This window comes from Drosophila grimshawi, unplaced genomic scaffold, assembly GCF_018153295.1.
Source record: "Drosophila grimshawi isolate 15287-2541.00 unplaced genomic scaffold, ASM1815329v1 contig_1377, whole genome shotgun sequence".
In the NCBI taxonomy this organism is placed as follows: Eukaryota; Metazoa; Arthropoda; class Insecta; order Diptera; family Drosophilidae; genus Drosophila; species Drosophila grimshawi.
The window spans coordinates 24,575,814-24,602,461 of record NW_025062900.1 but is presented as its reverse complement, the minus strand read 5'-3'; the positions used below and the strand labels follow the sequence as shown (position 1 = coordinate 24,602,461).

At 39.7% G+C, this 26,648-nt stretch overlaps 3 protein-coding genes across 8 annotated transcripts; all 3 read left to right on the top strand.

Moving 5' to 3' along the window:
• The first annotated feature begins 774 nt into the window (after positions 1 to 774).
• On the top strand, positions 775 to 15,065 carry LOC6566612 (zinc finger protein 182). 6 transcript variants are annotated; one of them, XM_032739583.1, is made up of 8 exons: positions 775 to 1,008; positions 4,303 to 4,465; positions 6,667 to 6,772; positions 6,875 to 8,353; positions 10,609 to 10,776; positions 11,480 to 12,220; positions 13,072 to 13,284; positions 13,417 to 15,064. In XM_032739583.1, exons 4-8 carry the CDS (start codon positions 7,105 to 7,107, stop codon positions 14,070 to 14,072), a joined length of 3,027 nt encoding a protein of 1,008 aa, XP_032595474.1. In that variant the 5' UTR covers positions 775 to 1,008; positions 4,303 to 4,465; positions 6,667 to 6,772; positions 6,875 to 7,104; the 3' UTR covers positions 14,073 to 15,064. The 6 variants fall into 6 exon arrangements, with proteins under 6 accessions (XP_032595474.1, XP_032595472.1, XP_032595476.1 ...); XM_032739580.1 differs by lacking the exon at positions 775 to 1,008 and adding an exon at positions 1,998 to 2,120; XM_032739581.1 differs by lacking the exon at positions 4,303 to 4,465.
• Positions 15,066 to 17,784: 2,719 nt separating this feature from the next.
• Positions 17,785 to 19,616, top strand: LOC6566611. Its single transcript, XM_001993396.2, has 3 exons — positions 17,785 to 18,037; positions 18,108 to 19,306; positions 19,383 to 19,616. The coding sequence occupies exons 1-3, from the start codon at positions 18,004 to 18,006 to the stop codon at positions 19,491 to 19,493; spliced, it is 1,344 nt and encodes a 447-aa protein (XP_001993432.1). The 5' UTR covers positions 17,785 to 18,003; the 3' UTR covers positions 19,494 to 19,616.
• A 1,639-nt stretch (positions 19,617 to 21,255) lies between these two features.
• LOC6566610 (protein peste) lies at positions 21,256 to 26,020 on the top strand. Its single transcript, XM_001993395.2, has 6 exons — positions 21,256 to 21,587; positions 23,465 to 23,603; positions 23,688 to 24,212; positions 24,795 to 25,092; positions 25,152 to 25,431; positions 25,503 to 26,020. Exons 2-6 carry the CDS (start codon positions 23,481 to 23,483, stop codon positions 25,852 to 25,854), a joined length of 1,578 nt encoding a protein of 525 aa, XP_001993431.2. The 5' UTR covers positions 21,256 to 21,587; positions 23,465 to 23,480; the 3' UTR covers positions 25,855 to 26,020.
• The last annotated feature ends 628 nt before the right edge of the window (positions 26,021 to 26,648 follow it).

Genomic DNA, 26,648 nt, shown 5'->3' with positions numbered 1-26,648 from the left:
TGTAATTTATTTTACGATAACGCGAAATAAAGCAAATCACAAACTAAATGACTCGGTTATTATACTTTTTGACTCTGATATAATTTCATATTTACCAAAGTCCTTAGAAAATTCAATAATTTCCAGCTTTGAAGATTGGAGTTATTAAAAATCCAATATCTTAAAATAATATCTATAATAAGATCAATAATTGGTGCACGCCCAAACAGGAAAACATTGAGGGTTTCTAGGTTTTGAATTGACCTTAGTCAATCCGAATTACTCATTCCATTCATTCATTTGTTTTGTAAACAAATGAAACCAAACATAAACAGATGAATGAATGGGCCGTTTTCTAATTTTATATTTATACGATATTATTGTCTTATCGATATATGTGGCTTATCGCATTTTTGAATTATGACATCGATATTTTTCAGCATCCTGGCCATCAGTGGTGCCAAAATAGCTATTTTCCGGTCGGTGTTGGATGTATTAAAACAATTCACTTTCAAAAACCGTATATTTTGACTAATATTGTAATTATTATTTTATTTTAATATGATACATTCTAAATTTAACAAATCGTAATTATAAAAACAATAATTTTAGGACTATGACAATTTTTAAAATGTTACTTATTGTGTATCGATAACACTAAATATCGTACAAGAAGTATCAGGCACGCATTCTGAAATATCGATATGCTGCTTTATTATATCAACCCTAGTTCCGATCTCCTCGCTCCTCATTTCTTGTGCACAAAAAAGTGCATTTAAAAGTAAATACAATTGTGTTAAAAATACTATGCGTGGACGCGATTGAAAATTGTGAACTAAACCAAAAAAAAAGCCAAAGTGCGTGCGGTATGGAATTTTAACGCATTCGGTGTCAGCCTACAGCCAGCATCAAGAATTTGTATGTGTCGCGGTGCGGGACGCCTGCTGCTACTGCAACATACACAAGCGTTGAAAAAAAAAGAGGAGTGGTGGGCCAGTCAAAAGAACTTGGATTTCTGGTCTGACCGCTGTAAGTACAATGTGCATGTGTGAGTGTGTGTGTGTGCATGCACATACACATACACACACACTTAATCCGAATTGGGCATCAATTGTGCTATTCTTAAGGAACAGTTGTACAACTTCGATGCTGCCATATTTTTTTTAAGCTGAATAATTTTACCGCCTTTTTATGCCAAAGCACAAGCCCCGAAAAGCAGCGCGCAGTCAGTCAACGCCAGTCAATAAGAACAACGCAATCGCTCACCAGCGCTCGCACACACAAACACACACACACAGATTCGACTCACAGTTTCTGCACCTCTCTCGCACTTGCTCTCTATCTAACTCTCTCTCTCTCTTTGTTATGCCTTGCGTCTTTTCTGCCTCTCCCACGAGAAACAGGAACATCGAACACGAAACAAGAGCTCTGCACGAAAACACGAAACACAGCAGGGGCAGTTTCAAACAATTTAGAATATGGAGCAATAATTAATAAAATAAATATTCTTTAATTACCACAAAAAAAAAAAAAACAATTTATGCAACTTTTATAATTTTACTTAACATATTTTTTTTAATAAATAATTATAGCGTTCTTAAGCGTCTGATTCTACCAACTGTACTGCTGCCTAAAGAGTTGCTTAGTTCGATGAAAATACTTGCATTTTTAATTATTTTATTTTTTTCATATTATATAATAATTATTGACATAATTTTTTCAATATTTGTATATTGTACATATTTATTAATCAATATAAGCTATTAAGGGATTCAATATTTTAAACGTGTTGGGGTAGCCAACAAAATAAGGCGAGCTGATGAATACATATTGGTACTGTTCCGTTTTCATGAAAGATGCACGTAGTAGTAAGTAGTATGTCAAATGTATGTGCTCACTGTGTATTCGTGCAGGGCACGAAACGAAAGCGCCTCACGAAGAACTTTACATCGCGTTGCTGCTGCTGCTTCTGCTGCCTCCGCGTCTCATTCAATTTTCAGTTTGCTTTGCTCTGTACACCGTACACCACCGCCTCTCACCCGCGCGGCGATTTGATTTTTTCTACTACTACTGTTGCTGCGCTGCTAAAGTTTTTTCCACACTCACACATACGCACGCACTACTGCCACCACTACAATCAAGTAATTTTTATACATACATACATATAATGGCGTCATAAGAACATTTTTTGCGAATGTTTGTGCCAAAATTGCCCACAAGCAAATGGCGGGGGATGGGGTGGGAGGCAACATAGTGAAAAGTGCGCTTGCAAGCGAGTCGAAATAATCTAATTGGAAAAACAGTGTACATTTGTGAAATTCTAATACAATATTATCAAATGACTTTGCGGTCGACAATTGTGTCTGTATATGTGTGAGTTCGAGAGTGAGCGATATATTCAAGTGTGTGTGTGTGTGCGTATGTATAAGATACGTGAGCTGCTGTGTGCTCAAGTATTGTATCTGTGTGTGTACGTAATAAATATACACACATACCGAGTTCCCATTAACGTCATCATCGTGTCATTTTCTTGTTTGCAAGGCGGCGCAGGGTTGCATTTTCGAAAAAATGAATTTTTCGTATTAATAAATGCAAATGCAAGTGAGAAATTGTTTGATTGGGTGTGTGTGTGTGTGTGTGTGTGTGTGCTTATATCCATGTATGGCAAATATGACATTTTGTGTATAGCTGCCCCTCTCAGAAATTACATTCCTCAAATTTAGTTGGCTACCATATGTTACATTAAACTCAGATTTCCTATAAGAAAATACAATGAAATGCATTTTAATCTATATTATGGCAGATTCTCTTACAGTCTTTTTCTGTTCGAATATCGTTTATTTTATTAGTTGGTATTTTATTAAACAATTATGAAATGCACACTAATTGCCTTTGACGAAAATATGTCTCTCTCTCTCTTGCATCTCTCCGCTCAGCGCAAAAATATTGAGCGACAACTAAACAAAATTAAAAATAAAAAAATGCGGAGAATCGAGGCAACAACGGCAGCAATAATTATAACTATAACTCGAGTTCGGCATAGAATGTGGGCAAAGCGCAAAACTTGCTTGTATGCGCCGCCTGTACTGTTGTTCGCTCGCTCTCCGCTTCGGTTCGGTTCGGTTCGTTCCGTTCGTCGCGCCCGCCTTAGCTTTCATTTTTTCTCGTTTTGCCTGTGCCAGCCTTTTTCGCTTTATTTTGTACTTACGCTTTGCGATTCAATTCGTTTTTATTGGTTTTCCGCTTTAGGCGGTTGGAATTGTACGTAGCGTCGTCGTCGTCGTGCAAATCGTCAGAGGGGTGTGTGTGTATGGGGAAACGGGGGAGAGCATTGTCGTTCAATGAATAATGAGAGGCAATGTAAGTATGGCAGAGAGTGAGAGAAAGAGAGAGTCTAAGGCAGCAACAGCGTATGAGGGCGAGAGAGCGGGCAGCGAATATCGTGTGAGCGTGGAGAGCAAAATAACAAATAAAGCAAAGCATAAAAGTGCACAAAGCAAGGAAGAAAAGGCAAGGGCCAGGCAGGCCACACAGTAAAGAGACAGACGACCACAGGCCGAGAAGCCAGTGACAGAGCATTTCAGAGATAGAGAGAGAGTAAGATAGATGAATGAGAGAGAGGGGGCAAGCACAACTTTTTTTTGGCGGAACAGCCAAAAATGAAGCAAGGCAGAGAGCTCCAATATCTAAAAGACGGACGGGCAATGCACGCACATACCGCAATAGATAAAGCACATAAACTGACATGAACACATATGTGTGTGTGTTTGTAAATATATAGGAACTTCTTAGTTGTAGTAGTAGATACAATTAATTTTATTTGTTAGCACGTTATCGCATTTGACTGATTTTTAGATAGTTGCAATTTTCAAAATACTAATTAATTAATTAATTCAAAATACTAATTAAAAATGTATTTGCAATAAATACACATATGCTTATGTTTGTATGTACGTATTGGTATATTAACACGGGATTCAATTTCAATCGAGTTAACCATGCAAATTGTCTGTAGCTACCCCCACTCGCCCCTGCCCTTTAAATGCGTCGCAGTTTTCAAGCACACATACACGTGCATATGCATTGGTGTTTGTGCTTTTGCATATTGACTGCAAATAATTTTCACTTTGCTTTTCCCTCCCCTCCGGCTGTTTCCACTCCTGAACTTGTAGGCGGCTATCGGTAATAAAGGGCCGTGGTTGTGGTGGGGGGTAAAACTGTACCATGCCGCGGTCCGTTTGATAATTTCGCGTAAACATAAACACAAAACAAACTGTTGCTCACCGCTGTTGTTATCGTTGCTGCCTTTCTCTCTCTATGCAGGTGGCCTGAGCGTATCGAAATAAATACTGATTGCAAGTGCATGAAGCAGCCTGTTAACTGTTAAACACATTTAATATGATAATTCTCTGCTCCTCCTTCTGGTGAGGCAGCAATACGATGATGATTATTAAGGCCAAGCAACAGCAATAGATTACATAAAAAGGTGAGTATTGAATACTGGTGGTGTGCAGAAGAAGATTAGGCAGTTAACAGCATTTTAATTCCAATTGCAGTGTGAGCCTTACTATTTCTCAATTATTAGCTTAATGTGGTTGGTCGGCATTCATGTCAACAGACTCAAGATGCCGTATAATGATTTCCGCAGAAGCTGCAAAGAGGATGAAGAGATTGAATTAAACGCGACAGGCTGGGCAAATGTCAAAATTTTCAGGATGCTTCCAGAGCACGAATGTAGGAGAAATCCCCTCTCAGATCCCAGACGGTTCCTTCTAAGCGGCCAAATATGGCCTATGTGTGTCAACCCATCGGGTTGACTGCCGTCTAACCTAACCTAACATAGCTTAATCAATTGAACATTTTTTAAATGCCGAATTTATCCAACAGAAGAACAATGTCATAATTAAATGAAATGTTTACTTGTATAAAGTAAAATTTCCTTGTAAGAGTTGTAAAATCGAAAACTTAGCTTTCAATGCGTTAATCTCAGTTTAGAGAAAAATATTTAAGACATCTAATTAAATTAGAATTTAATGAAAAATATTTGGCGACTGAAAAGTGCATTTCCCAATTTCTCCAATTCCAAAATAGTATTTCTTATATTTGAGTATAAAAAGTAATATTCTTAAAGTTTTCTTTTGCTTTTTCCTAGTTATTTTTGTGCATAGCTTTAGTAGCATTTTGTCCGCTCCGCTCATTTTATTTGCCCGGGCCCCAGCAGCTTAAATTGGAGTTACACACAATAAAATGTATATGTATTACATATGTATATGTATGTGTACATATATTCTTCCTACCTCACCATATAAAAAGTGGCGCCCTTTTTGTGTGTTACAAGAGCTTCTTCTCTCCACATACCCCGTCTGCTGTTTCTCTTACGTATTTGTATTTGTTTTGTGTTTGTGTGTCGTCTGCTGAATTATTTGCTGGGCCAGTGAAAACAATCAAATGTTGTAAAGCCAGCCAGGAAGAGAGTGGGAGAGTGAGAGAGAGAGCCTGATACAAGAGCGCACGCAGCTTTAGCTGGGGGGGGGAGAGGGTAGAGTGTGCTGCTTAAGCGCTTACTACATCTCTGGCAGGACCTATGCAAACAATTTAATACGATTCTCTTCTCTCCGCTACCCGCCAATCCAACCATCCATCCAACCCCCACTCGTGCGCGCGCGCTTCGTTTCTCTCTCTTTATGCTTCGCACTTATTTAACCCCCCGCAGGCAGCTCTAGTTTTTCACACACACACACATATGCAAACACAAACACACACAGAGACACATGCAAACACTTACGCGTTGTCTTTAATCGATTTGTACTTCTTGATATTTACATCAGCCGCCACCTGCCACCTCTCGCACTCTCACTCACACTTTGACAATCTACTACCGCCTCTCTCTCCACGCGCTCGCTCTCAACACACACGCACACACATACACACATATATATATACATTCTATCAAATGCTTGCATACTCTGATTGGATATCTAAATCCTGAATCCTGCTAAGGCGAGGCATCGACTGCTGCGGCTCACTTCACACCCATCTTAGCAGCTCAGCTCAGCTCCACTCCCTTTTTCTCATGTCTGCATCTATACTTGTTTTATGTGTGTTTGTGTGTGTGTGTGTGTTAAGAGTGTGTGTGAGTTTTGGTTTTACAATTTATACAAAGTTATTTCATTGTGAGTGCAGAACTGTAGAACGCTCTTAGAACGCTTAAAACCTCTCTTTTCTCTACTGCTCCTGATGGATGGATGGGCCATTTATATCATTTTATCATCATAAAATCAATAACTGCCCCGCAGAATTTTTGAACATATTTACCACATGGCGAATTAGTCACTCATGTGTGTGTGTGTATATATTTATATATATATGTATATGCTGCTCAACTGTACTTGTGCACGTCTCATTGAAAAGGGTTAACGCTCGCCAGTCAATGCACCAGTTTTACATTTGTGCGCTTTTTACAACAACAAACAACAGCAACTATAAAAAGCGTTGCGCCCAACTAGCAAAATGTTGTCACACTGTTAACTGTTAACTGCTCTTCTCTTATTTGTTTTCTAGCACTGTTAATCTTAACATGCTGGCGAAATCATTTGAGAACTTAACTTTAATGAGAGAAGATTTCAAGTTTATAATTTTTGCTTACAGTCTTCATTTTTGTATCTCAACAATGTTTACTTGTTGCAGGTGAAACCTCTGGAATACATATATGGCGTGCAGTCGGAAGTAAAATCGATCAACTCCAAGAATTGACCAATAAGAATAGAGAGGAACAGAAGAATAAAGCTACATGGTAATTTGGCCAAGCGCTCCATCACATTTTTGATACACAAACGTTATAAATGTGTCCAATTTGAATAATCCGAGACAATAAATTCCACTTGACTTTTTGTAGCCACGACGGCCAGCAGCGAATGCAGTCGACAGCAGCAGCAACAACAACACTATGTAGACTGCAACAGACAACAGCTACAACAACAATAACAAGAACAAGAACAGCAATTCAAGAAGCAAGAAGCAACACAGTAGACAAACAAACTCAACCAACAAGATTCATAATATATATTTGTTTTACAAGAGGCGAAAAAAAGCGGCAACAAGATTGCACCGTTTAGTTTACTCTAAATGCAGCACGTGAGCGCTGCCAGTTCGGCACCTTCGGTGGTTTCAGCACCGGTGGTGACCACTGGCGGTGGCACCACCATCACCTTGGGCGGACCGCCGTCATTGCCCGGTGTAAAATCGACGGAATCATCTCATAAAGAGGACGGCGGCAAGCAGCCGCCACACGGCATTGAAATGTATAAAGTGAACATTGAGGATATTTCGCAGTTATTCACGTATCACGAGGTCTTTGGCAAAATCCACGGCGATGTGGTTAATCATGTGGCGGCGGTGCATGGCAGCCAGTTGCCACCGCCGCAACTGCCACCGCCGCCCCCCCTACCGCCACAGACGACGCATTCGGCAAGCGCAGCTGCAGCAGCAGCGGCAGTGTCCACAAATAATGCAGCCGTTGCTGCTGTAATGGCCTCGGCCAATGCAGCAGCCGCGGCTGCAGCAGCCGCATCAGTAGCGGCATCAGCACAACAGCAACAACAGCAACAACAACAGCAACAACAGCAACAACAACAGCAACAACAGCAGCAACAACAGCAACAACAACAGCCAGCGACAAGCACAAATGCTGGAAGCCAGCAGGGCATCGCCACGGTGACAACGACCAGCTCGGGCAGCAACGGGGGTGGGAATGGGGGCAACAACTCAACGACAACGACGGGTGAGTTGCTAATGCCGAAAATGGAGGGAGGCATCCATGGCGTTGATGGTCAGTCGAGCGTTGCGTTGGCGCCGGATGGCACGCCCATTGCGACTGGTACGCATGTGTGCGACATTTGTGGCAAGATGTTCCAGTTTCGCTATCAGCTGATTGTGCACCGCCGCTACCACAGCGAGCGCAAGCCGTTCATGTGTCAGGTGTGCGGTCAGGGTTTTACCACATCGCAGGATTTGACCCGTCATGGCAAGATCCACATTGGTGGTCCCATGTTCACGTGCATTGTCTGCTTCAATGTGTTTGCCAATAATACGAGTCTGGAGCGCCATATGAAACGGCATTCAACGGACAAGCCATTCGCCTGCACCATTTGCCAAAAGACTTTCGCACGCAAAGAGCATCTGGACAATCATTTTCGTTCGCATACGGGCGAAACGCCGTTCCGTTGCCAGTACTGCGCCAAGACGTTTACGCGCAAGGAGCACATGGTCAATCATGTGCGCAAACACACGGGTGAGACGCCACATCGTTGCGATATTTGTAAGAAGTCCTTCACGCGCAAGGAACACTATGTTAACCACTACATGTGGCACACTGGTGAGTGTGATTTGGTGACCGGGGGCGGACAATGCGAGCGGCGAGCGCCACGACCACAAAAACCAGATATACAAAAAAAAAAAAAAATATCAAATTGAAATTCCAAACTCAAAACAAAAAAATGCAAACCAAAAAAAAAACAGCAAAAATTTACAAAATAATTGAAATTATCAATATCATACAGAAAATCGATAACCGATACCAAAATTCCTGTAGAGTACAAAAAAAAAAGAGAGAAAAGATATACCAACCAAAATCAGCTACAGATAATATATCAACAGCCATCACATCACACCAACCAAAATCAATATCAATATCAATTGATCAATCAATCAATCAATCAAATAACCGCAACTGATCCTGCGTACTTCCTCTCGTCTGCTTCCTGCTCCTATCCAACAACTGTCTCTACATTGCCTATGCTTCCTATATATATATATAGGCCTTCTTATATGTAGCCTTCCAGTTTTCCCTGCATTTTGTACTCACCAACCACCTCACCACACCACACTCACAAATCGATCCCTACTATATTACTCCTAATGCTTCTGAAATGTACATTTTAGAGCTGCATAACTGTCGATAGTAAACACCATTTGATATCGATCAGTTCGATAGAACACTTTAAATGTTTATAAACCATATTAAGTGTTATTTAGTGATGACTAAATCAAAGCAAATCTATTCGATTATGTTAGTTTTTCTAATTTTCAATGATGTTTTTTTTTTCGAAATACAATTTTTGATACTTTGAAAAGTTGTTCAGTGATTATCGACTTTAAAGTCGATTATTTTAACTGTTTTGCAGTCCAAATTAATACTTTACAAATGAAACATCGATATTTTCTATAGAAATTATTTATGCTATCGATAAACTAGTTTTGAATAGCTTGAAATTTATATTTATATTATATGAATGCTGTCGATTGCTGTTCAGTTCCTCCGTACATTTTCAACTCTCGCTCAATACTCGCTCATACCGCTCATAACACTCCCCCCCTAAGCCAACATCACACACACACACACTCACAAATCACAACCACTCATCATCAATCCAAAACTCTCCACTCCACTCCACAATAACTACAACTACAACTACAATTGTAATCCTCTCAACCTGCGCTCCCCCGTTTTGTTTTGATCGTCGTCTTCATTACGATTTCTGCCTATTCGCCTATTCTTTTGCGTGTAGTAGTTTTGCCTGTGTACCCTCTACCTTCTTCCCCCGATTTGTCAACGATCTCCCTCTCTGCTGTACAGGGTGCAAAAAGAAAAGAATAAGATGAATTTATATATATATATATATATTTATATGTATGTATATATATACAATATATATATGTATAGGGAAGCGTTCGTTGTTGCTGCTTGTCGATTGCCAACGCGTCCTGTGCCTGTGCCTACGGCGTTAACTGTGCGACATACGTTGAAACACCCACTACCCACTCACACACACACACAAACACACGCTGCACACCTGAGACAGGTTGAGTGAGTTTCGTGGAGAGCGGACATCATCTGTGCACATGCAGAAGTGGGCTGAAAAGAACCGCAATTGACTCTCCAACACACACACACACACACACACATGCATTTAAGCTAGGCTTAGTTTTTGGCGTCGAACCCGAATTTCCTTCAATTTGGCGAACTTTACGTTCACACGCACACATCAGCATATATCAGCATAGCGCTCGAACTGGAAAATATAATTAGGGGTATTCAGTAGCATTCGCACACACTGCGATTTTAGCACTACATTTCCAGCTCTAGGCACTCACGCACACACACATACACACACCTCATATTCTCATACACATACACATGCGCTTCATATGATTCACAAAAAAACAAAATAGAAACACGAAAAACCACGCCCACCGCCCATGCGCCACCCACAAAGCCGAGCCTCCGTTCGCTTCGTTCGAACCCAACGCAAGCCACGGCCAGTTTCACACACACATAGCGGTGCCGGGGGTTTCCATTATTTGATTTGTTTTTCCAATTATATAAAATTTTTCTTAAATGCCATTTATTATTTTGATTTCGTTATTCACATATATTTATTCTTTTTTTTTTTTATTATTTTGGCGGGATTATTTGAAATTTTGCAACAATTATTATGTAGTGAAAAGAATACGAGAAACGATCGCAAAAAAGTGTTTAAAATGCTTGCGCTAATCAGAAAAAAAAACTCCCTACCCTATACTTTCTGTTCTCTGTTCTCTCTGTGTACCACAAAAAAAAATAAAATACAGGTCAAACACCGCATCAGTGCGATGTCTGCGGCAAGAAATACACGCGCAAGGAGCACCTAGCCAACCATATGCGCTCCCACACCAACGAGACGCCGTTCCGTTGCGAAATCTGCGGCAAGAGCTTTAGTCGCAAGGAGCACTTCACCAATCACATACTCTGGCATACAGGTAAAGAGACAAAACAGAATCAAACCAAAACAAAAACCACCACAATAATCACACACAAACCAAGTCCAAATATATCAGTCGCACTGGAGAGGAGGGAATCAATTTGCCACACACACACACAGTCAGTCAGTCGCACAACAACCACACACACATGCGCGATTGGTGCACGAGCAGTGATAACGAACTCTTGATGGGGGAGAGGGGCAAGGGATGGGCGTGATAAAAATACGAAAACAAGATAACAGCTTTTAATCAATCCAAAATTCGATAGGATTTATTCATTGACTATTGGAACTTATTTATAAAAATGAATTAAAAATATCTGATATAGTCAGAGTTTATAAATATTGCTTATGAATACTCTGAATTCTTAATTTACATTTGCATTTAATTGTGTGTGCTATCAATCAGAATACGCAGAGCATTCAAGATCATTAAGACGCATTTAGTTTAAATTTAGCAAATATATATAGACCTTTATCGGGTATTTTAAATAACAAAAGAGACTATAGGAATTAATAACTTGATTCTTGCCTAATTTTTGAGATAAATTGATTAAACGCCCATCCCAATTGAGAACGACAAGACTCGACTTCAATAAAGGACCCAATAATATTTAAATATATACATAGTGTATTGATTTGAATGAATGATTACTAATCTGTAATGTTATTTGTACGATTCTTACATTTTACCACGCAAGCAGGTGAGACGCCGCATCGGTGCGACTTCTGCTCCAAGACGTTTACGCGCAAGGAGCATTTGTTAAATCATGTGCGCCAGCACACGGGAGAGTCGCCGCATCGCTGCTCCTACTGCATGAAGACGTTCACGCGCAAGGAGCATCTGGTGAATCATATACGCCAGCACACGGGTGAGACACCGTTCAAGTGCACGTTCTGCACGAAAGCGTTCACACGCAAAGATCACATGGTTAATCATGTACGGCAACATACAGGCGAATCGCCGCACAAGTGCACATATTGCACCAAGACGTTTACGCGCAAGGAGCACCTCACCAATCATGTGCGACAGCATACGGGCGATTCGCCGCATCGCTGCTCCTACTGTAAGAAGACGTTCACCCGCAAGGAGCACCTGACGAATCATGTGCGTCTGCACACGGGCGACTCGCCGCACAAGTGCGAGTACTGTCAGAAGACGTTTACGCGCAAGGAGCATCTCAATAATCATATGCGCCAGCACTCCAGCGACAATCCCCATTGTTGCAACGTCTGCAACAAGCCCTTCACACGCAAGGAGCATCTGATCAATCATATGTCGCGCTGCCACACCGGCGATCGTCCCTTCACCTGCGAGACGTGTGGCAAATCCTTCCCACTCAAGGGCAATCTGCTGTTCCATCAGCGCAGCCACACCAAGGGGCAGGAGTGCGAGCGTCCATTCGCCTGCGAGAAGTGCCCCAAGAATTTCATATGCAAAGGTGAGTCAATCACTCAGTCAGCCAGTTAGTCAATCAATTCAGCAGCAGAGTGCAGCACGCGAGACGTGGCGTCAGCATAGTAGTCCTCCTAGTCCAGCCGCTTATCTGCTACCAACCAATCAATCCACTATCCAACTCCCCCTCTCCCTTTCCCTCCCCCAATCCCCATAGAAGCCACACAGTACAGCGAATAGTCTGGAACAAAAGTCAAAAAGTCTAGTTTTTCAAGAATTTAGCTAACATTTTATTATTTTGTTATATTTAAATTAATCTATATGAATAACTGAAGACTGTAAGTATGTGTCCAAAATTACTATTAGCTTCCAAAGGTAAACCATAACAAATATTTGAAAGTGCAAGTGTAATTTTAGTGAAGAAAATAAGATTAATTATTTTGCAAGGTAAGCTAAATCGCTAAATGGATTCAAAAGTTAATTTTTGAAAGAAAATAAGTTAAGCTAACACATAATAATTAATAATAATATTATTTTCAATTGAAATCCAAGCTAATATTTATATTTCAACTGACTTTTGTGTCCACTATTCGCTGCACTCTGTTCGATCGGTTGAGTTGCCTGCCCCAATTATATCCACTATATACTTCCTCAAAAAAAAAAAAAGATTGAAAGAAAAGTATGAGAAGAAACGCCCGCCGCCCGCTCGCTCGCTCGCCTTAATTTGGTTTTGGTTCTGGTTCGACTGCCCGCCACAGGTCAAGTCTGAAGAGTTGCCCCCACCAAGCCCCACAAAATGATTTGTTTTTTTTGTTGTTGTTGTTTGTTGTTGTCGAAATTCGATAGAGATCCTTGTCGGCAGATATCTTCATGTCGCTTCCATTGTCCGTTTCGCAGGTCACTTGGTCTCGCACATGCGCTCCCATTCGGGAGAGAAACCGCACGCGTGCACACTGTGCAGCAAGGCGTTCGTCGAGCGCGGCAATTTGAAGCGCCACATGAAGATGAATCACCCGGATGCTATGATGCCGCCACCACCCGTGCATCCGCATCCGCAAATACCGGCTGGTGTGCTGACCCAAGTCAAGCAGGAAGTGAAACCGATCATAAGTGAGTCGGACACAATTCATACAATTAATAAGAAGTCACGAGACACGCGACGTGTCTCCCACAACTACGCTCGTTCAATAACCAAACTAACCGACTCTTCTCCCCTCCTCCCACCTGCCCGGCACATTACAGTTCCCCATCACTCGGCGACGACGACGATGCACACCATCCAGCAGATAACAGCGGGCGCCGCAGCGGCGGGCGGCGGGGCCGTCCAGTTAGCGCCCGGCCTGGTGCCGCTGGTCACTAGCTCGCTCATCTCGCACAATGCACAGCAGTCACAGAAGCAGCAGCAGGCGGCGGCAGCAGTTGCTGCCCAACAGCAGGCGGCAGCAGCAGCCGCTGCACAGCAACAGGCGGCCGCTGCGGCGGCAGCCCAGCAGCAGGCGGCGGCGGCAGCAGCGCATCAACAGCATCAGCAACAGGTGGCCGCACAACAGCAACAACAACAGCAGCAGCAGCAGGCTGCCGTCGCTGCGCATCAGCAGCAGCAACAGCAGCTGCAGCAGCAACAGTTGCTCCAATTGTCCATACAGCAGGCGGCCCATCATCATCAGCAGCATCAGCAGCAGCAGCAGCAGCAACAGCAGCAGCAGCAGCAGCAACATCACCAACAGCAGCAACAGTCGCATCCGCAGGCACCGCCACAGCAGCAACAGCAGCAGCAACAACAGCCGCCGCCACAGGTGCCAATCGCATTGATAAGTGATCCGACTGCGCTGGCACGTGCCGCCATGCAGCTGCAACATCTGCCCACAAATGTGGAACAGCATCCGGTGGTTTACTAACAGTAGCCCCTGCTGCATGGCTACCCAGCGACGGCGGCGGCGGCCACAACAACGACCACAACACAGTGGTGAAGAAGCACACAAAATCCGGCGGCCAATCGAAACTGAGAAACAAGAACAACAACATCAACATCATCAACAACAACCACAACAAGCAGCTAGTTAGTTATATAACAACAATATAAAGCGTATTCATTTATATAGTTTTTAACAAAAACAAACAGCGCGCTGGGTACGCCTTGAACCCCAATCTGTATCCTCCCCCGCCCCCTCTCATCTCATCTCGTCTCATCTCATCCCGTCTATCAGCATCCTCCTCCCAGTCTCTGGCGACAACTTGCGCAACGTGCAATACAAGAAAAAGAAGAAAACATCTCATCATTTTATTTCCCTTCCAATTGTTCTCTAACCGATCTTTTTTAGACGCTTAGCGTCTATATAATATTATATTTGTATATATACATATATATATATATGTGTGTGTGTATATTTTTCACGTCCCTGTTACATTTATGAAATGTACGCGCAACGTCAGCGATGGGCGTGGCTGTTAGCTGTGCTATCGGCCAAGTCAACAATCAGAGAGGGTACTTCATCAATATTGGGTTCCAACAAGTTGGATCAGTTTCGTAATCAATTTGATTTTTATCCGTTTTCGGGCTCCTGTATTTCTTATATTATTATTATTATATTTTTCTTATTAAGCTATCTATGCATAGGAAGTGAGAGAGACATTCATATATATAAAACTTACAAGGCATCCTCATATACCACATACAACAATTATCATAAGTATATATATTTATGTATACACATACATATTAACTAACATAAATTACATATACTTTGTATATAGAAAGAAAACTGCAGCAAAACTTTGGAAAGTCATTGGAAAAATTATTGTATTATTTTGTGCATTTTGTAAGGCAAAGTATGTAAATGAAAAAGCTTAAAAAAAAGCTAAAACATACAAACATACATACATAGAAACTACACATATACATACATACATACATACATACAAACATACATATTATGCTAATAGCAGCGCCCAGTTAATATAAAAAAAATCGCCGCCGCCCCCTCTACCTTCAAGTCCCGTTAATATTTAAGTCAGACAAGTTGTTGGTTGCTTATCCACCACAAATAAATGAGAAAGCGAAGATGAAGAAGAAGAAAATGAAAATAACCTGCTATATATGGGGCAAGGCGTATTAGAACAGTTAACTAACTAACGAGCGAAGGAAGAAGCAGAGGGTGACGCGTAGGCTAAGTCGAGAACTAACGAGAGTTGAGAATGCATGTAAGAGAAGAAGAAGAAGATAAATATATATATATATATATATATTATTATTATATTTAATGTTAGTTGAACTACTAAAAATGATTAAGATTGATGATAAATGAGACAGAGAACGAAAGTGGATTAGTTTTTAGTTACATCTACGAAATGTGTGTGTGAATCAGCGCACGCGCTATCTTTATGATTACGATTATGATATATGACAACAACAAAACAACAAACAAAAACGAAAAAAAAAAACAAAACTAAATCAAGAAGTTATAACCTCCCCCCCTACACACACACACAACAACAAATTCACACACACTATTAAAGTTAACAACAATAATAAATAAAACTTGGCACAACTCACAATTAAATATAACAATTACTGTGCTTATGTTGAAAACAGCAACAATATATAGAAGAAGCAAGCCCCAAGCGCCACAAGCAACAACATATCTGCTTTAAATTTTACAAAAAAATAAAAAACAAAAAAATAAAGAATAAAAAAAAACTATTATTAGATGAGTCAAGTTTATTCATTTTTAAACACCACACACATAATGCTTCCTTTTAAATGCAACATTTTAATAATTTAATATTTTAATTAAACATTTATAATTTAACAAAAAAAAAAGAAGAAAATTGTACATGTACACAAATAAAACAACATACACAAAAAAAAATAACAAAAATTGTGGTTGGTTTTGCTTTGATTCGTTCATTTTGAAAGAGTAAAAAATGCGAATCCATTAATTATTTTCAAGACATTTTTTGGCGGCTATAGAAGTTTTAAAATATATACTAAGAATGCAGGGAACAATTGAAAATTGTAAAAAAGAAAACATAAAAAAAATACGAAAAGTAAAACAAATGTTGCGCGCATAAATTAAATTGTTTAAACAAAGAGAAGAAAAGAAAACACAAATTATTGCGAAGTTTTAGCAGATTTTTGATTGTATAACGAGTCGCTTAAGTCTTATGTATTTTTATATCGAAGAAGTGCAGCTAATGAATTCAAAAACTTTGAAAACTTCGCATAATTGTAAAAAACAAACACACACACAAACAATACACACACATGCATACATATTTATGTAGTTGTTTTAGCCGTGTTAGTTTTTGGTGTTTTTAAAATAGATTGGTGATGTGTATAGTAGGACGCAGTATAAAAAACAAATATCGAGTATATATTGTACGATTATTAACTTATATATTAACTGATTAACTGTATCAAGCGTAGCAAGCGAATGGCAATTCTTTAGGTACATATGTACTAACAACAAATTTCAATTGTGTTGCAATATTTAAATAAATTAAATGTTAATTTGTAAGTATAAAAACAGACACACACACACATACAAACACAAACACCACCCACACACTTACAAATACACACGTAATACTAATAATAATAATGATAATTATTATTAACAATAAGCTGCTGAGTCGCAAATGATTCCTAAAACGCCTGGCAGCCAATTAAAGCAACAATAAAGAAAGAAAACAAAACAAAAGTAAAACATAAATCAGTAACAATACTAAGTAAATAGAAACAATAATGTACTATAATGCAGATACAATATATACACTATATATACCTACAATATATGCCTATACCGACAAATGAAATTGGATGAATAATAATAAAACATTATAAATACAACATAGAATATATTGTAAAAGTTAAATGTAATTAAATACATACAAATTGATGACGTAGTAAGCACCAAACAACAAATAAACAAAAAATGAAAAAAAAAACGATAAATAATAATAATGACGAAGCAACAACACAACAAACAAATTTTAAAGGTAATAACGAAAGTTTGCAAGTTTTTTGTTTACAGTTTGCAGATAATGCGCTCATTTCTGGGGAATACCACAATAAATATTATGGACGCAAGGATATAAAGGAGTCAACGATATCGGCTTGTTCTAGGTATACTCTTTCGAGAACTGCTGATTTCCTTTTACCTGATGTAACATTTAAAGCGGCAGATCGGGTTTTTAAATAGTTGCTGCCACCTCCAGTGGCTTTGGTATTAAATTGCATCTAACATTGTTGTAGACAGACCACTTAACAGAAACTAGATTAATAGGTGTCTATGCATAATTATACACAAATGTGACAAATTGCTTGTAACATTGTTGCAGGCAGTTTTTTATAAATAAATAATGAAATATTGCCTGATGCTGATGCAAATTGGTTCTGGAATTCAATGCGAAAATCCTGCGCTATATCATTATAGATATATTTGATATTTATATATTTAATAAACGTATTTTTGCTTGATGAATATGCTAATGCTAAGTGAGCGCAGTTCTATAAAAATAAAAGCAAAATTCCACTGAGCGACTATCGGCTCTGAAAACTATGGGCATGCCGATAGTCGCAATAATCGCAATAATCGGCTGGCTGTGGCACATCACTAACTGAAGACGGCAGGTAGGTGGATGCCGCCGTTGCCTGGAAAAAACCACCCCTAAAGGAAGTCACGTTTAGGTAGGCAGGCGTTGGGAATTATGGAACCTAGACAGCTGGCGGAATTGCATTTATTTGGCAGTGTTTAAAATGCGCTGCGACTGCCAACAGCTAAACAAGAACGGCAACAGCAGCACTCCAATTTCCAAGCCAGCCCACAGATGACAACAGCAACAATAGCAGAGCAATCATCAGGTAAATTGAAACGGCCTTGAGAATATAACCACTTCGGAATGCCAAACAATAACTATCATCTGCAACTTAGAGCCGGGCCGACCCCCTTCGCTGCTGCAGTTGAACGATGACGTTTTGGCCTTGATACTGACCCAGTTGAGTGTGTATCAACAGTTTCAGCTGACACACATGCACAGTCGCCTGCGGAACATTGTCCAAACGCTGTGGCGCACGCGCGTCCACAATGTTGTGCTGCACGATGAGCAGCTGTGCCGGGCCACGTCGCGACAATTTCAGAGATTCATGTTGGCCCTGGCGCCACATCTGGAGCGGCTCAGTTGCCAGCAGCTGGATGTGCGAAGATTGCGTATGCTCAGTGGACACTGTTTGCCGGGCGTGAGTAGCCTCGAGTGGTTGGGCAGCGAAGCGCAGCCGCGACGTGGACGTGTCCGTTTTGTGGATGAGGATGTGCGTCTGTTGAGGCGCGTCTTTCCATCGCTGCGCAAACTGAAGCTGCGCGGCTGCCAGGTGACGGGCAAGTATCTGTGTGAGCTGGAGCTGCTCAGTGAGCTGTGCCTGGACGAGTGTCAGTATCTGGAGTCGCAGCACTTTCGCGACATATTCCGTCAGCTGAAGCTGCGCACATTTGACATAATGGAGGATTGCGATGAGGTGAACTGCTGTGATCTGGTCGACGTGCAGCTGTGTCCTACGCTCGAGCACATCAAGATTGCCGACTATCATCTGTGCATGGAGTCGGACATAACGCAACAGCTGCTCCGATTGCCCCGGCTGCACAAGCTATCCATCTACTCGAAGAACTTTGTGTTCGATGTGCTGGCGCGCATAGCGCGGCCCAGCAGCCCAGCCACAGCTGGCGGCACCAAGCAAATCGAGGGCTTCTCTTTCAGTGGACTACTCCACGACTATGAGCGCTTCTTTCGCGAGCTAAGCAATCTGCGACAGTTGCGCCGCCTGGAGGTGCACGGCCAGTCGAAGGATGAGGGCCAGCTGCAGTGCCTCAGCGATCAGATGCTCTCGCAGTTGGCCGTCCAGCTGCCAGAGCTGTGCGAGCTGCACCTGTGTGGCCATCAGCTGGAGAGCCCGGCTGGTCTGTTGCAATTCATTAGCAACTGTCGCCAGCTGCGCATCTTGGACATGACGAGATCACGTTGCGTTGGTGAAGCGTTCATCACACGCTGTCTGACGGCGCTGTCCAAGCAAAGCTGGCGCACTCAGCCACTGGAATTGTGGATCCGACAGAGTGACATTAATCCCAGCTGTGTGCAAGTAGGCGTGCAAAACAAATAATACCTGATCTCATTATTGATGCATCACTAATTTCCACATTTTGCTTTGCTTGTAGAACCCGCGATACTTGATCAGTGAGAGATGGCTGAGAATTGATACCAAAAAGATGACGCCCAATATGGATTATGTGTCCGGTGTGCTCAAATTTAGCTTTGTAAGATTGTAATTGATGACCTGCCCCAAACTGTGCCTAACCCAACAACATTATTATTAATTAGCCCTGTATTATAATCGAATTAAAAACAAATCGCCTAAGCACTGAATTAAATATGAAAATTTAAATTTCACTTACATTGATTTATTGCTTTTTATTTAGTTCAACTTATTAATGACATTTTGATTATTTTGTATTCACGAGGTACGAATGGAATCACCCTCCTAATCTTTCATTGCAAGTAGTATATAAATAATAGGATAGATTTCCGTTTCTAAAATTCAAGCACGTTTTTCTACAACAAAAAATAATAAATTAAATAAATTAGATAGAATTTCTTAAATGAAACCTTTTTTTTCCTTATATTACTAAACCTTGAAATTTTAAATTTGACTTATACACAAATTTCAGATATTTTATAAATTCATTTGATTTAATTTGAAGCCACTTTTGATCACGAAAAATTTCATTACTATTTTCTGAATTTCTGAAAATTTGTTTCTTCCTTTTAGATAACCGCTTTTAACGGAAATTTTTGTCGTATATTTTGAAATTATTTCTACAAACATAAAAATCATTTTAGTTCTCCCTCAATTCTTGCACTAAAAACGAATTTATAGCAGATTTGAAAAAGAACCGCTGAAATCTATAACTAATATATTTTGAAGACCTTCGACCTTACTTTAGAATATATAATGAATATAAAAACATATTATCGATTAGTAGAAATTAATAGGTACTTGAGATTCGTAATCTGAAATAAATTGTGAATTAGTAAAAATCTGTCTATTAGGCAGAAAAAAAACATTACAGTTTATTCGAATCTTGATTGATGACTTATTCATCAACTGACAATTAGCGATACTCAGATACTCAGATACTCAGATACAATGTAATAAGTCAATAAAAATGTATAACATCGTTTTACAAAAGATATGTAAAACATATATATATATATTTGTATATCAATATCAAATATATTTATATACATTTATGTTTATAGTAGTTGTATGTTGTTGTTGCGGTTGTTCAATTTTATCACATCAGCGCCATTGCTCATTGGGTCCAAGTGCGATTGGAACGTGGCTCTGTCAAGTCTTATCAGTAAACGCACGGAAAACTGGAAAAACACGAAAATTTTGTAGATTTAGTTGGCTGCAACTCTGTTGCCCAGTTGCCGATGTTGTATTTTGCCGGCCAGGTTAGAGTTTAAGTGATAACGCATGAGTACGATGCGAGTGACGGGTGGTGGCACTTATGTGGTGCCCCCATTTCGGGGTAAATGTTGCCGCGTCTGCCCGGTCTCCGGGCAACTGTACGCCACCAAATCGTTAAAAGATAACCTGCGCCAAGATTATGGATCGGTTGAACCGAGTCGACCATTAAAACAACACTAAGTACTGAGTGCACAAGCATTAAGAATTAAACACAGTATTGTATGGCCAATACACTGCACAAAAATTGTTTCCATCAAGTCATTGACCGATCCACCATGCATACAAGCAGATAAGCTGATTATTATTATTATCAGGCTGAAAATGTTGTCAACTCGATCGGCGTCTGTAAAATGTACTCACTTATTTTGTACAGTGCATCAATGAACTTTCTTTAGGTGCTGTATCAATTCGTTGCAACGCCGCATAATAATCGTTTTGCGTTCAGTTTTCTTTTTATTAATATTTGTTTTATGTGTGTGTGTGTGTGTGCATGTGTGTGTATTTGTTGTTGTTTTTTTGTCAAGTACTAAAGTAGCAGCATGTTTCTTAAAGTAGTCAGTCGTTATCAAGTCGGCACTTTGAGCGTTTCATATGCGTCTCCGGGAAACTGGAAAATCTTTTGAGCACCGGTTCAACTTGCAGGATTCAAACAAAATACAACAAATAAAATCGAGCCAGTCAGCGAAGTCAACGGTATTTGTGGCATTATCAGTGAGAAAAGAACCCGATGTGCATTATCAGAGTTGAGTGACGATAACCTATATGGACCTTTGTGTCTTCGGCTCGACATTAACAGCAAAAGACAATCGAGAACAGGTGTTTATAGCAAGAGTGATTAATCTGTTCTGTGCCGTATCATTGGAGAGGCCATCCAAATCAAATTACCGAGGTAAGTCATCACCTTATGAACCAGTCAACTCGCTAATTATATATTTATAGAGTGTTTTGACATACATTAAATTGTAAAATTATTAAGTCGAGCTATTATGATTATATATATCCAAGCGACACTGAACTCATAAAAGCGTTGCTAGAATTATTCAAATTATTTGTGCAACGTATTAAAGCAAAGCAATGCAAAGCAAACCCATATTATAATATAATATATATAATTTATTATATTTGATAGCTATTTGTGTATCTATCAGTTTTAATCTCTCGGTGCAAACTAATCTCTCCGTTTTAAGACTATCGTGTTGAAAGTTCTACTATTTCTGCCGGATTCATCGATTCTGAATCTCCCTAAACAAATAATCAGTATTTCCAGTATTACGTATCCAAACTCACTACTCGCGCATATAATTATGCTCTTAATATTTTAAATAAAAATTGAAGTATTGATCATGTAGTTCATGAAGCAATCCGGTTCTTGGTACATATTTGTTTATATTTATTTCTTTTTTAATTTTCAAAATAATGTATTATAAATATTTCATTTCTATTCTTTATTTACTTATTTTATAAATAGTTTACTAATCATTATTTTTCTATTATTTATTTGTTGATAAACATTATTATTATTTATTTACTCCTTTTTATTTATTAAAAAATTCTGTACTACAATTTTTATTTCGTGTTTTCTTTTGTGGATCATTCATGTTTTCTTTGAATTGACGTTGATGGCTTTTCTATGCTTATAAAACTTAAAATTTATTGTAGTTTTTCGCGTCGGGGAAATGCAACAATTTGTAATAAATACAAAGAAATCAGAATATATTTTAGTTTTATTGCCAAGCTTTAATAGTGGCGCATAATAAAACTAAAGCAGCGCATTTATTTATTCACAAGCCCGAACTGGAACCAGCGGCTTGCGACAAACGCGTTTAAATACATACAGGTATACATATGTACATACATAAGCACGTACAGAAAATCGTCGATAACGGGGGGATACATTTATATTTATCAATTACGATTATGAATACAGAAATTGCTTGGGCCCGCTTGAAATGAGATCAATATGAGAATATATTGTTGACTACAACCTGGGTGTTTTTTATCCGACCTTGATGAAATTTGGACAGTTGATCAAAAATATGTTAGTGTGTATTATGTACTAATTAGAGTCTTTAAATTTATATAAATGTAATTTATATTCGAAATAAGTCTGTAGCTATTGTAGTATCTGAGAAGCGCGGGTTCATACAGACGGACAGACTGACATGACTATATAGACTCGGCTGTTGATGCTGATGATGCCTCCATCTTCCTGTTACATACATTTGCAGAAAACCATTTGCAATGGGTTCAGGGTATAAAAATAGTTTTAAGAATGTTGTCGGCTCGTCCTAATTGCTCCAAAAGAGAAAAAGAGCTCAACGATTTTGGCTTGCAGCTCTTTTCTCCTGGGGATGTGGTCAAGAAAATTTTATTTTGTGGTTTACAAGAGAAATTCAGACGACGTATCTGAAATTGAATTCAAAGACGTCAAGGTTATGTGATCTTGTCGCGACTAGTTAGTCTGAGCAGAAATTTGCTATTTTGAATAATTAATTTGCTAAGGAAAAATGTGTTAAAGTTGTGACAACAACAAGCAAAATACCTAATTTTATGATATTTTTAATTTATGAGAAATACTTGACTTGAGCCCGGATTAAAGCGTGCGTAAACTATTGCAAGTAATTGATTCAATATTAACTACTTACTGATCGTTATATATTTAAGAGCAAGTACATAGTACAACCGCTGAGCCAGTTGACATAAATTAAGCGACTAGCTATTTGAATCAAGAACGTAACTTGATACTAAACTCGAGATTCATTTCAGGCGCAACCATCGTGCTATGAGTGACATGATTGCAAAAAATCGGATTGCCTTGACCAGTCTGGTGGGTGTTGTGCTCGCTCTGTTGGGACTCGTCTATGTGCTCAACCTTGAGCGCATACAACGTCGCGCCTTGGAGTGGGTAAGTGCAGCCAGGACGAATGGATTATCCATCAGCCATATCAGGACACTATCAATTATTACATATCATGCATACTTTCAACAGTTTATGGTGCTCAAACCCAATTCGATGCTTAGCAATCTGTGGCAATCACCCAATTTGAGCATTGCGGTAAATATTTACATCTTTAACTGGACAAATTCGGAACACTTTAACGATCCGAATGTGAAGCCACGCTTCGAGGAGCTCGGACCCTATTCATTTACGGAGAGTCAACAAAAAATGAACGTCGTCTGGCATCTAGAGAATTCCACCGTATCCTATTTGCGTCGTAGTCGCTTCTACTTCAATGCCACGGCCAGTAGCGGAAAACTGAACGACACCATTGTGTGCCCCAATACTCTGAGCGTTGGTCTACTCAATAAAATGCAGAACTGGAGTCCATTTCTGCGCACCCTCATGCTCATGGCCATGAACATGTATGGAACGGAGGCGACATTCAAGAGGTCTGCCGATGACTGGCTATTCAATGGCTTCGATACGCCGCTGATAAAGATGAGTAAAATGGTTCCCACCAAAATGATACCCCAATTGCATTTCCCTTACGAGCGCATTGGCTACGGCTATCCGGTAAGATTGATTCTATGCAACACTTTTAAAGCTAACTTTAGTTTCATTTAAGAAAGAACCGTCTTTTAGGCAAATCGAAGATTGTATACTCTTCTTGAGAGAAGTCAGCCTTCTGACATCCAAATTTTTCAACAATTTAGTTTTTATTTTTTTATGAGAACTTCATATTTCACTTTTGTGTTGTAATATTTTATCAGAATGGGATGGATTTGATAAGTGGATAAAACTAATTTTCGTATGAGAAAAAATATTACCACCGATTATGACGGATATTTGATTAAGTGATACGATTCGATGAAAGAAATGAAGTCATGGCAAGTCATAACGCTACTTTTAATTGAGAACTCAATCTTTAATGATATTTAATGATTGCAATAAGTATTTTATACCTGATAATTGAATCATATTTATTTAAAATAAGCAGTCGGTTTTAAATTAAAATTAGGAAATAAGAATAGTCATGAGTGAATGGTTCTTCGAGTTTGAATAGCAAAATGTTTTAAGTAACTTTTGCATTTACAATAGCCTTTATTTTCCGAGTGTACCATGGAAAATTGCTAATAAATTGATTCTCGCTCACAGCGCAATAGCAGCACAGAGATCTATGGTCATTTTAATGTCTACACCGGACTCCAGGACTTTAGTAAATTGGGTCAAATTGCGCGCTGGCGTTACGACAATGTCACCAATGGTCATCCCAAGTGCAAGCTGCGTGGTAGCATGGGGGAGTTTCATCCCAGTCCACTGCGGCAGGGTGAGCCGATCTCATTCTTTCTGCCCGACCTTTGCCGTGAGCTGAAAATCGATTACGCGGGCACAATGGACTTTGAAGGTCTCGAAGCTTACGTCTACAAGGGCTCGGCGAGGAATATGGCAAATGGTAGCATAAATTACTCATCAATCAATCAACCACTATTTGACCATTAATTGAAATTTCAGGAACTGACAATCCAGAGAACAGCTGCTACTGCACGGACAACTGCCGGGAAGTGCGTTCGGGCCTGTTGAACATCTCCACCTGCTGGTATGATGTGCCCATTTTTGCCTCATCGCCACATTTCTATAATGCGGATCCCTATTATGCTGATGCAGTAGATGGGATGAAGCCGGACAAGGATCGCCATGAGATTACCGTTATACTAGAGCCCAAGACTGCAATGCTTCTGGACATCAAGGCGCGCCTGATGATCAGTCTGCTGGTGGAACCGCGTCCAGAATCGTAAGTAAAGAGTATTAATCTCAGCATTGTATAGAAAATAATAATTATTGTTAATCTTCTCATGTGTCCAGCGTGTTTCGCAAATCACGTAGCAATTTCTTTCCGCTCGTCTGGGCCGACTACAGAGTTCGCATTTCACCGGATCTTTTGTTTTATTTAAAACTCGTACCGATCTCTGCGCTTGTCGGAAAGGTCTGCGGCTTTGTAGCCATAGCCTTGGGAGTTATGATGGTACTTTGGTATCCGCGACAGATGCTGTTGCAGAAACATTTCATGCGCAAGATCGATATTACCAGCATGGAGACCCGCATGCAGGCAGCCACAGCGAATACGGAACTCAAGAATTATGCGGTGGAGGGTTCACCACTGCTTGTGGGATTACAATTTGTGGCGGCATCGGATGACTCGCAGCGTGCCAGTTGAGAGCATGTGTCATATTAATAGATTTAAATGTAATGTGATAAGGAGTAGTTTCTAGAGTTGAATATGTTTGAGTCTAAGTAATACTAAGTACATACAGAGTAAGAGTGTTAGTGGTGTTTAAAAAGTAAGCTAATAAAATATCTTATATTTCTCTTTTTATGTGTGATTTCTTCGTCAAGTCCATACATTGTTGAAATTATCTACTCGCTTATTTCATGATAGCTGAAAATACAAAGTTCTCTTGCTCAATAAACTTTATGAATATTATTGTAATTGGGCTGTATTTAAAACTTACCTTCTTGCAGGTTACTCGGGTATTTTTTGATTTTGCTATCAACATTTTCTTAATCACCAAATTCAAAACCTCACTAATCAATTACTGATAAGCATTTCATAAGAACTATACGAGACACTTAGTATATGTATGAGTATATGAATATATATGTGATCTGATAAATGTTGACATTCCAACATTCCATTTTATGCTGAAAAGGGATCGAGTCCGTTAAAAATATGAATTTAAATTATGTATTACCGTTTACCGAGCAGTGGTGTACCCGTTTCGGAGAGATGGAACCGGTTTTGTCATGGATGGCCAAGAAGTACACACATAGGCAACGGGAGATGCAAAGAGATAATGTTGAGAGAGAGCGAGAGCGAGAGCTGCTACGCTCTTTTGCTGCTGCCACTCTCATTTCTGTGCGCTTACCCTCTCAGTTGTAGAGTTGCATCGATGTTCTGAACATTTTGTATAATGAAATCAGCGTTGCATCTACAAGTTACAGAGACAGACT